At 34.8% G+C, this 12,453-nt stretch overlaps 1 protein-coding gene across 5 annotated transcripts in view; it reads right to left on the bottom strand.

The window, feature by feature from the left end:
* Nucleotides 1-1,309: 1,309 nt before the first annotated feature.
* Nucleotides 1,310-12,453, bottom strand: part of LOC106877889 (carnosine synthase 1) — a 21,571-nt gene continuing 10,427 nt past the window's right edge. For 3 of the 5 annotated variants that reach the window (XM_014926933.3, XM_052974063.2, XM_089364831.1), the window contains 5 exons: nt 11,097-11,265; nt 9,608-9,672; nt 7,337-7,568; nt 5,299-5,561; nt 1,310-3,514 (listed from right to left, as the gene is read on the bottom strand). In XM_014926933.3, coding sequence (XP_014782419.2) covers nt 2,279-3,514; nt 5,299-5,561; nt 7,337-7,568; nt 9,608-9,672; nt 11,097-11,265 — 1,965 coding nt within the window. In that variant the 3' untranslated portion in view covers nt 1,310-2,278. The remainder of the gene's footprint in view (nt 3,515-5,298; nt 5,562-7,336; nt 7,569-9,607; nt 9,673-11,096; nt 11,266-12,453) is intronic. The other 2 variants (XM_089364833.1, XM_089364832.1) reach the window with 1 other exon arrangement.

Raw genomic sequence — 12,453 nt, 5'->3', positions numbered from 1 at the left:
TTTTTTATCTTTACATCCAGGTCAGTCTTGAATGAGCAGACTAATGATCAAAAGTACACCAGCCTCGACCATCTCATCTTTTTCAGATACTGGATTAGCTTATCCAATGTGTCCATTGGTTTTCAGAACAGTAGGATACAATTTAAAGGAGATTTAGCTGTTATTTCTTGGCACACATGCTCTATATCTGAAAGAAAAGAAATAAGATGTGACATATGGTTCCCAAAAGAACTGGTGACATAAATAATGTCAGACATCAAAGCTACAGGTTGTAGGTTCACTTTTCCAGTATGCTCATTCATAATAAAAATCATATTAGGAGCGGGCAGGGGAAGCAAGATTGTGCGGTGTTCAAGCCTTTCTCAAAGGTACTTGTGATGTAATGATGGAATGTTTGCACTCGAGACAGTTTCCGGTTGATGACGCTCAGCTCAACCAAGACTTTAAATACCTAATTACTTGTAGTGCACTTGACATTTTCTGAATGAAAATAGTTTAGATTTTAAAGTACCATTAAAAATTTCATCTACTGGTGCGTGCGTATTCACATACCCACAGACACAGACAAAAGCAAAGCAAATAAATGTTGAAAGTAAGCTAAATGAAAATCAATAGATCCTTTGACTTACTCCTATCATTCCACATGTAGTACATACCACATGTACTATTAATGAATTTTCTTTCTGAATAAGAAAAACTTGTCATCCCAAATTTCAAAACATTTGCTGTTACCTCTTTATAACATAATATTCAGGAAACATAAAGCTTCCAGTGGGGAAACCTCCAAATCTGGAACATTCTCAAAGCCAGCAGTTGTTGTCTCTAAAAGGCTCCATATCATTAGACATTAGTGCATTTGAAACAGTCGTGACAGTATCAGATCAAATATCTCTTGGTATTTATCTATTTAATCTCTGTACATTCTGCATTCAAATCCTGATGGGATCGATTTTACATTTGACATTTCTGGGAAGCGATAAAATAAGTGCCAGTGATATACTAGGATAACTATACTCAACTAATCTTCTTAAGTAAAATGTGTGCCCGTAAGTATGGGTTGGTTTTGTTTATCTACATTCATTTGACTTTAAATATTGACTTTGTGCCCAATTGTCTATTAGCAGAAAGTGTCTATATGCAGATAATTTCTTGTCCTTTGTGTGAGCAACACAATTTCATTTCATTCTTAGAAGTACTTGACATTGTGTTAGATCTATGGTAATAGTTACATATATTTTTCAGGTGAGAGATGAAAATGGGAGAAGTGTTTGTAAAGAGTTTAGATCAATTATAACACAAAACAATGAGGAACAATTATTTAATTGACTTTTAATAAGATCATTTATTAAGGTTGATTATTATGTTGTTACAGTGTTGAAGATGATTATAATGCAAGTTGTTACAATCTATAAGAAATATACTTTTTCTCATTAATTACTCAGTGCAAGCAGGCTAAAACAATAGGCCGAGAACTTCTTTGTGAATGTGGGGAAATGTGGTTTCTGTTTTAAATCTTAGCTTAGGTATTCTATAGCTGTCCGATGTAAGTTTGATGTTTGTTAATGAAATCAGCTTATTGAGTAAATAGGCCCAGGGATTGTGGGAAAATTCATTGATGAAGAAGGGGTTCATTTATATGAAAAGGGATCTACTGCCCTACTCTCTCTCAGAAGATGTCACATTGAATAATGTAATCAGGAGTGTTCTGTTTCTCTTTTATTTTTATAAAGTCCTAAACAAGGTGGAAAGCCACTTAGTGTAAGGGACTACGAAGAAGTAATTAAGACACAAAGAATGAATTTATTTTAGACTTGAAAAAGTTCAGGTCACAAGAAGGGAGAAAACGAGATGGAAAAGAACTCCAAATTCTGGCAATTCAAGGGAAAAAGCTACAACTGGAGAAAGACTTCTTTATTTGTGGAAGCACGACAGCATTTGGATGGGGACACTGAGTTTATGAGTCAGGTGAGATGGCATAAAGTGATCTAGAACTAAGAAGGTTCATTTGAGCACTTACTGTGGTAGGAGAGATGGAAAAGATTAAGACATCATATCACTATGACAAGGGACCAATCAAATTACAGACTTGCCTCTGAATACATACGAGGATATTCAAGTGCCAAGATGGATATAGAAAAGATGAGATGGCTACGGCTTGAATCAAAGTTGACTTCGGGCTAAAAAACGATTACTCACTTTTGAAAAGAAATCAAAGATGTATCAAATTTCTGTATCCCCCCCACACACACACACAAAATAATAACTCCCAGACTTCACTCTATTCTTGTGTCTCATTTGGAATGAATTTAAGGAATTGTTCAACATTGTACGAATTGGTTTTAATGCCAAATTCTTCTGAGAGTTTTATCAATGATATTTTAGCCGTTATTGGATCAGGTTCAATTACAGCTATATTTGAAAAAATTATCTCATCTAAATCTTGTACAAAAGGCTTTTCAAGAAATTGATTGTATCGTATTTGCTTGGATTCGTGTTTGGCTTGAATTAAATTCATTTTTTGCTCATCTTTGAAAATATGAGCATGCTCTGGAACCAAACAATTTATCCCTGCTATACTGGTTTGATTATATTTACATACTACATGTGGTTTAATGCCCAGAGATATTAATAAGGCACAAAACATAATATCAACGCCATAACAGAACTTGATCCAATCTCTGAGATAGCTGCCGCCCATTCGAGCATTAATCTCACAAAGTTTTGGTCCCGCCACTGTCATAATCATTTCCACGTTAAAAACACCGCTTTCTAAACCGATTTCAAGACAACATTGGTAAGCAGCAACAATTAGTCGGTTCTGCTCTTCATCTGAAAGAATCGAAGGTAAAAGAGCTGCCGTTTCTGTGAAATTTGGTAACCTGGTTGGACCGTTATCCGACACAAAAGCTGCAATCAATTTACGTTTATACATTATAAAATCAACATCATGTTCGGTGCCTTGTAAGTAATCCATCAGTAAAAAAGAACGACCTAAGGATAAACCATAACCAGACATTTCTAAGCCCGATATCTTCTGATAATACTGTTGACACTCTTCTTCGTTTTGTACAAGTTTAACACCTAAGGCCCCTGAGCTATATTTCAATTTTAATACCGAAGGTAAGGAAGGCTTGTTGTTTTGGAAGATTTTGGAGATATCAGACTGTACATTAATTTCATAAGCGTTTGAAGAATACAAAAACGTACGCGGCCAATGAGGAATATCTCCCTTTCGCTTCTGCAACCACTTTAAAGTAAGGTATTTGTTTTTTGCAATGGTGCATGCTTTATAATTTGGTCCTGTTAGGTCCATAAGTTCGCATATTGCTGCCGCAAGACGAACTTTTTCTTCCCAGAAAGTAATACAGCCATCAAATGTTATACCTCTAGCTTGAAGCTTGGCAATAATTTCGGTGGCATTTTTATATGTCTGCTTCAAGTCAGTCAGATCATGTAGTATGAAAGTAATATCTGGGCTCAAGTTTTTAGGTTTTTCTGCATTTACCAATACAATCTGTGGAATAAATTAACAAAAATTAAAGATATTTTGCGAAAGTAGAAATATAGAACTGTAAATATACAATTATTACTGCTGTTATAAATCTTGTAGTTCTATGATCAACCAAGTTCATAATCTTAAGGGCGTGTGGAATCTATATTATCTAACGTCTTCGCTTGTTGTTGTTGTAATCTTTGTTGCTGATGTTGTTTAGACCGTAGGTAATGATTTTTGAGATCTATTTGGCTGTAATTTCAAACAAGCCTATCGACAAATTTTCTTCACATACCTTAAGAATAGTGCAAAGGGACATGGAAAAAAAGTTCCCCTTACTTATACTGACTATAATGTCATTAAGAACAGCATGAACATCAAACAGTCACTTTTTCATTCGGTCAACATGCAGTATATTGTCATGAAATGTCCTTAAAGGATGAAAGTAAATTAAGATAGAAACTGGAAATTGACAACAGTGACATCCCATAATTTTATATAAACAGTGTATGCGACATAACCAAAGTATCCAGTAAATAATCATACATATATTTAATATAAAATGTAAGCCGTACATATATTTTATATAAGATAAAAACAATCCCGTTTCCAGTAAAACATAACAGTCGTTGATGCATCAAATGAAATTTGTGAATTGTTTTTAAAGAACTCTAAATCTGGTTCGTCACACATACTAACGGAGATATGGGATCTTTTTTAAAACGGGGGCCACATTTTTCATTAACGAAACACTTTGAAACTTGGAACACTGGTAGAATGTGTCATATAAAACATCTTTTTCTCTTCGTCTTCTTAAAAAAAAAGAAATCCCTAAGTTATTCCATGTTAAAGTTGTCGTATTTCTGTAATTTCAACCAATCACTGACGTCCATTCAGCCGATATACATTAAGTGCCGACTACATAAACAAACGATTCTGAAACAATTCTATCGGTGATAGGGTTAGGGTTAGGGTAAAACAGCAAATTTAAAAAGAAAAAAGCAAAACGAAGCTATGGAAATTAAATACGCTTTACACCGCTTAATCAGCCAAAGGAGTAAATATAAACAACTGAATACTTGTCAGTGATTGGTTGAAATTATCGAAATAAGACAATGTTTTACATGAAATAAATTCGAATACAAAAATATTTTTCTGATCTATAACACAAAATAGATAAGTATACGAAGTTTGAAAGTCTTTCGGTACCAAAAACACTACGTAAAACATTAATGAAAAATGTGGCCCCCGTTTTAAAAAAGATCCGAGATATGATGTAAATAAATCATATTGTCGCCTCAGTTATTTCCTTGACGAGCATTCATCATCCTTCTATTGTCTGTGAATGGATCGTTTGGATTGACGAAAGTGAGTCAGTCAATGGTTGATAACTTCATGAGTATAGAAGTTGCCGAGACCCCCATAAGAAGCTACCCCATCGATTATCAAACGTGTTTTATAAAAAAAAATTCATTTCCACTCTATTGAAATTTTTGTTTTCACTATTTTACAACAGTAAACTGCTTATTAACTTTTCATCCATTATAGATTCGGTTATTTTGTATACAAGTATTGTTCTATATATACAGAAAACCACAAAATTATGAGGTAAGATGGCTACATCAAGAGTGTATGACACAAGTAGCTGAAAGCTCGTCGATCGCCACTAGGCTTCACCCATTTCTGACAATCAAAAATCTGAATGGAATTGAAAATTGAAAGGACAGATTGATTGATAGATATGCAAAACCAACCATTATGAAGTAAAAATTGAGAATGTCAAGAAATATACTTCAAATGTTCACCTTGATTCCGTAGTCTCTGGTATCCTTCAAAGTAAACCGTTTTCCGTACAATCCATCACCGATGAAAAGCACAGTTTTACCTTTCACCAGAAAAAGTTCAGATCTTGAAATCATGGTATTCACCAGTTCGTTGGCAGCTTCTCCAAGTTTGCTTCTGTTAACGAATTCGTTAATTTGGCATTTTTTCAGGCAATCGCGTCCATTCACTTCAATTAACACAGGTTCGAATTCCAATTGATTTTTCCTCACTAAAAAGTCAAGTCCTGAAATTTTGAGCAAAAATAATAAATTAAGTGTTCAAATCATTACAGATATGTAACCGAATGGTGTGTGTGTGTGTGTGAATATATGTTTATAATACACATGCATATGCATTTATATATATGTGTGGTATGTATGTGTGTATGTATTTATGTGTATCACCATCATCGTTCAATGTTCGCCTTCCATGCTGGCCTGTTTGACAGGAACCGGCCAGGTAGAAGACTACAGCAGGCCATTGTGTCTATTTGGCATAGTTTTTACGGCAGGATGCTTTTCCTAACACCGACCAATCCACAAAGTGGACTAAGTGCTTTTTACGTGGTACCAGCACAGGCGAAGTCAGTTTTGGTATGGTTTTTACAGGTGGATGCCCTTGCAAAAATCGTATAGTAATATTCTACAATTTATAAGGTTATACGGGTAAAGAAAGCTTGCTCTTGAGATCAAATATTATCATGGTTACATCCATTCATCAACAGAAGATCATCATCAGAAAATCATCTTTGAAATATTGATGTATGGAAGACAATAATAAATATAACAATTTTCTATTGGAGGGAGGAGGGAGATTTAGTAAGATACTAGAAAGTAAGTAGTGGGTTGTGGCGATAGAAGAGATTATATAGCCGCTCCTTTATCTAGTTGTCACTGCGGAAACTGGGGATAGACAAGCGCTGTCAGTATGGTGGGGGTTGGCAACAAGTATAGGGATGAATTCAGGATACTATTAAGGGTTCACCAAGGATCAATCATCAGCCCCCTCTTGATCATCATAGTCCTCCAGGCAATAACAGAAATTTAAGTTGGATTGCCTCTGGGAGCTCCTCTATGCTAATGACCTTGTTATTATAACTGAATCACTTCCAGAACTAGAGAAGAAATTTAAGGTGTGGAAGCAAAGCATTAGAATTAGTTTGGCAAAAACTAAAGTCTAAGTAAGTAGGAAGGCTGTCAAATCACAATCCCCTTCAGGTAGATGGCCCTGCTAGATATGTAAATAAAGTGTATGTTGGACTGAAAAACTAATGTTTAATTTCATTCGTTCATTTAATTATTTACATACACCTTGATCATCATCTGATCTTGGCATGCTATACCTTTTTGGAAAGCTCTATGTCTAAGCTACAGCACGAAAATTTCAGCTCTGTAGGTCTGTTTTTAAGGGTTTTCGAGCCCCAAAACCAAACCGAAGTTAAATTCATATAAGATTTAGCTTCTGTTAATTTATTTTACCTGTTTAACGGTTTAGCATTTGCAAAGCTAACTTTTTTACTTAGCAGACAAGCGGTTAACGAAGTTAACTGTTTGGTTAGCTGTGCCCACCATATACACACACACATATATATCTACCTACTTATGCATGTACACACACACACATGCACACATGAATTTTACGTATAAGGACAATTACATCACTCGAACTATTACTCCTCGTAGGACAATTTCCCCCGACAACATCTACTCCCTAAGACAATTACCAGCCTTGGTTAATTATCCCCTCTCCAATATATTATGAAGTTTTAAATAATCATCTGTTTGTCCTCAGGAGTGATTGTCCTGGTGGAGGGTTTATTGTCCAGTGGGGTTGGTAAATGTCCTAGACTCGAATTTTATGTTGCCTTCAATATTACGATATAGTTCCAATGACAGAATACGAAACTATCAATCACTATCTAAGACTGCTGCATTTTCTGTTCAGTTTCAAATAGAAAAATTCTTGACAAAATGGAAATCCATAATAAGAGAAATCAATCTACGATGCTTCATACTTTACCAATTATATCTGTCTGAGCACCAATTCCACCGCGTTCGTCTTCGTTAAGTGTGTCTTCAAAGGACATGATGGCTTTCAGGGTCCGTTCAGACATGCTGATCAGCTTGCTCTTGATGTCTTTTATATTTTCTTCTGAGACATGCCAAGTTTTGAGAGATGTTTCCAATGACTGTGGGACAAAATAGTCTTGATTTATTGGTTTATTACACGACTTGATAATGCCACAGACAATCTGAAAACAACGAGAAGGTTTGTTTTACGAAGAAAAGGAAGAAGTGACAGTGGTGGTGGTGCTAGGGAGTTGTATCTTACCTTCTACCACCACTATTACAGGTTTGCCCGATCATATCAGGGGTAATCTGATCGTGCACTCCTATAGTTGGAGGTACTCCAGCCAGGACCAACCCCCGCGTAAACATATTTACAAGAACGCAGAATCACACATGCACACCGCATACATCTTACTCGCACACACATAAATACACACACACACACACAGATATATAAGTAGGTAGGTGTATATGTATACTTACCTACCTATCTACATGCACACGTACTTACATAAATACATATATACACACATGTACACAAATGTAGACATGCACAAACTAACACTTACATACGCAGATTATTTATATATATATATATATATATATATATATATATATATATATATATATATATATATATATATATATATAGATATATATATATATACACACACATACGTACTAGCATGAAATTCAATATCAAAAATTTCTCACGAAGATATATATATCTAAAATAGTATTGTATTAAAAATATATAGAAATATATGAAACATGACAGCTTAAAAATTTGTTAATTAATGCATCTTACGATCGTTTCACGAAAGTATTGTCGTTATAATGGAATGCCTTGTTGATACACATTGATAGACGATACTTGCATAAATCAAAACCAGTCATGGATTACTGAGATGAATTTACCAAGGATATAAATACAAATTTTAAATTATATTACCAAAGTCGACCTGCATAAATCTAAACCAGTAAATTTTAATCTATTTTCAAAAATACTTTCTCATATATTTTTCTAATTTTAAAACAACATTTGATATATTATAAAAACTTTATCTTCTCCATCTCTGACGAGCGGAAGTATTGTCTATCAATGTGTATCAACAAGGGATTCCATTATAATAACAATACTTTCGTGAAACGATCATAAGATGCATTCCTTAACAAATTTTTAGGCTGTCATGTTTCATATATTTATATATATATTTAATACAATACTATTTTAGACATATATATCTTCGTGAGAAATTTTTGATATTGAATTTCATGCTATCATTTCAAAATACAGTATATATAATCGCTTATATAAATGTCTAAATTCTTTATAGTATAAATATTTTTGACATTTTATACAAAGAGCACTCATTATAAATTCAGTGTATAATTTTCTAACAGAATATATTTAATTAATATATATACATATATATATATATATATATATATATATATCTTTTACTCTTTTACTTGTTTCAGTCATTTGACTGCGGCCATGCTGGAGCACCACCTTTAGTCGAGCAAATCGACCCCAGGACTTATTCTTTGTAAGCCTAGTACTTATTCTATCGGTCTCTTTAGCCGAACTGCTAAGTTACAGGGGACGTAAACATACCAGCATCGGTTGTCAAACGATGTTGGGGGGACACAGACACAAACATATACACACACATACATATATATATATATATACATATATACGACGGGTTTCTTTCAGTTGCCGTCTACCAAATCCACTCACAAGGCTTTGGTCGGCCCGAGGCTATAGTAGAAGACACTTGCCCAAGGTGCCACGCGGTGGGAATGAACCCGGAACCATGTGGTTGGTAAGCAAGCTACTTACCACACAGCCACTCATATATATATATATATATACACACACATCTACATACACACTTAAATAAACACACCAGATGTAAACTCCCTAATATGCATTTTCTTTAAACAAATGATAGTGTGTGATTTGAGTAAGCCTTGGTTTCATCATAGCAAGCCAGGCCTGTATGTATGGGTTCCTTGGCTTAATATTGGTTAGCGAGATTAGTAAAAACTAGATTGTTTCAAACTAATTAGATCCTTATTATTAGATCCCCTTGTTGTTTTAATGTTTTGTGGACAATTTGTTTTACATACATGAGGATTCATCAGGTATAGATATTAATATAGATTGGATATTGCTGAAATGTGCCGCAAATGATACAAAGTCAAACAAACAAACCTTTGACATGTGTGGAAGGTCATCTGATGTCCGACATACTGTTGTTCTAATGTGGAAATTATAATCTGTTTCATAATAAATAAATAAATGAAAAATAAATAAAATGAAATAATGCTATTGATTTGGGGGTAGGGGAAATAATTGAAGCTATTGGTTTATAACACAGGCAGAAGGCCACAGATTTGGGCGAGTTAGAGGATAATGGACAATTCGATTATTAACATACGCACATGGTTAGTAAACACTTTCATTTTTTCGGGGTCGATGATACCAGCTGAGCACTGAGATCAATATAACTGACTTACCTCCTTCGACAAAGTTTCACGCCTTGTGCCTATAGTGTAAAGAATTATTATTATTATTATTATTATTATTATTATTATTCCTTCGTAATACAGTGTAGGTAAAAAATGCACCATACTGCATCTCCAGTATGATTGACTGGTTTGTCCCAAATATTACTCCAGAACTTTCAAGCTTCCTCTGCATTAGGTTTCTCATCTTCAGTACTTCGCTCTCCACTATTTGTCCTTGAAGAATCTAACGTGCTTTCCATACCTTGCTATGCGGGTAGCTTTAGCACATACCATTTACTTGATGGTTTCTATGGTGGTATCAATGTCAAATATAGTTTTCATATTATATTTTTTCTTTAATTTTCGGGTTTTTGTAGGTTTGATAGTCTTGTCAAACTTAAGGTTTTTTAAACATTCTATGTCAGACCTAAGTAGCTTAATTTGGTGTTGAATACGCTCTTGCTAAGAAGGCTTTTTGTGGGAATGTTGTCGTTTTCAAATCTTTTCACCACATAGAATCATTGAGATTTTCGCGGATGCATAGTACAGATGGTTGAGATCTGTAATATTAACATCATTAGCTGAAATTGCATCCTTAAATGCAAGGCGTATTTTACCAATCATTTTCAGATCTTGGTCAGAATTGCGAATTTTAGGGAGAGTATCACGTTCATTCATACTGGTTTCTTTAATTTTCAGCCATTCAATCATGATTTGATTTTTTAGATCATTTTTTTTTGAGACAATACCGTCTCCGAGTTCTCTGCGTGTAAAGATTGCTCGTAACATAGCTTTCTAAGGTAAATAGATCTATATCGAGTACGTGACCCTTTGTGATCCGGTCGATGGCCAATCTGATTTGTATTTTGCTTTGTTAATATTGAGGCATAACGAGCTTCGACGTTAGCATTAGGGGACGGATTTGTCTGTTTAGGGTTAATTGTTTGAGACAACACCCTCACCGAGTTTTCTGCATGTAAACATTGCTCGTAACGTAGCTTCTTGAGGCTAACAGCTCTGTATTCATCTGTATTTTTTTTTTGTTGATAGATTTATCTCCAAGTAGAGTTTTTGTGATATCTTTAAACTTATGAATTGTTCACTCTGTCCTGATGAAGTGCGACAAAACATCAAACATAAACAACTGATGAAATAATAATATAGATGATATTAGACAAAGGTATTGAGCTCACCTTCAGTGACAGGTAAGTTGTTAATGCATTCTTCTAAAATTAGTGCGTCACTTTCTTCTAATCTATGGTAAACTGAAACTGCGGTTTCCACTAATTCTTCCACATTGGGTTCGTTGAAAGACACCAGTTTACTTCCAAACCATGAAAGACCAAAGAGTTTTATAACAAGCTAGAATGAGAAGAAAAATAAAAAGAATAATATATGTTTTAATATATTTTTGGTTTTCATAAAATAAGTACATAAAATAAACACTTTCAATACAGTAACCATAAGAGCATCACAACAAAACACAGCACATACCCAAGGCACACAGAGATGCGCACGGTTGAGAAGTGAAATCACGTTATAAAAATAAGACTACTGAGTAGTAGTAGTAGTAATAATAATAATAATAATAATAATAGCAGAAGTAGTAGCTTCAAATTTTGCCACAAGGGCACCTTGGAGGAGGGTATTAAGTCGATTACATCAACCCCAGTGTTTCACTGGCACTTAATTTATCGACCCCGAAAGGATGAAAAGCAAAGTCGACCTCGGCAGAATTTGAACTCAGAACGTAGCGACGGGCGAAATACCGCTAAGTATTTCGTCCAGTGTGCTAACAATTCTAATATAAGCACAAGGCCTGAAATTTTTTTTTTTTTTTTTTTGGCTGGGGGATAATCTTCCTTACAGTTGGATAGAGGAATGCCTGAAGACGTTCAAATTTTCACCAGTTATCAGGAAGTTTGTATCACAACACCATTAAGCTCTGGAAAACGACTTTAATTCTCAATACGGACACTACAAATATAAACTCTGGACAAGTCAATATTGATTGTGGAATCTTTCAAGGAGTTTCATTATTCTGCTTAGCACCGTTTCCTCTAAGTAAACTCATGGATGAAACAAATTATGGATACAAGCTGTATGGGAAAACAGTTGAGCATTGGGGTCAATGTAATCGATTTATTCGTCCCTCGAAATTGCTGACATTGTGCCAAAATTTGAAACCATTATTGTTGTTGCTGTTGTTGTTGCCGCTGCTGCTACTGATGATGATGATGATGATGATAATGATGATGAGGATGATAACGATATTTGAAAGACATGACTTCGAACCAAAACACTTAAAAGGATTTGGTTGCCGTGGTTATGGTGTCTAATTTAAATGAGCGCTGAGTCAGACATATCTTAGCCGTAACAACTTCAGAATGTGCACTTGCACGCGCTCATTGTGAAATTAACGTATAAGTGGCTGAGTACTCCACAGACTCGCATATGCATAAGGTAGTTCACAGGGAGATTCGGCATGACTACGGTTGTGACAAGGCTGACACTTTGGATCGCAGGTACTATTCATTTTTGTTAGCTGAG

The sequence above is a fragment of the Octopus bimaculoides genome, chromosome 16 (genome assembly GCF_046866305.1).
Source record: "Octopus bimaculoides isolate indiv1 chromosome 16, ASM4686630v1, whole genome shotgun sequence".
NCBI classification, from domain to species: Eukaryota; Metazoa; Mollusca; class Cephalopoda; order Octopoda; family Octopodidae; genus Octopus; species Octopus bimaculoides.
This window is presented reverse-complemented; position numbering and strand designations above follow the sequence as displayed.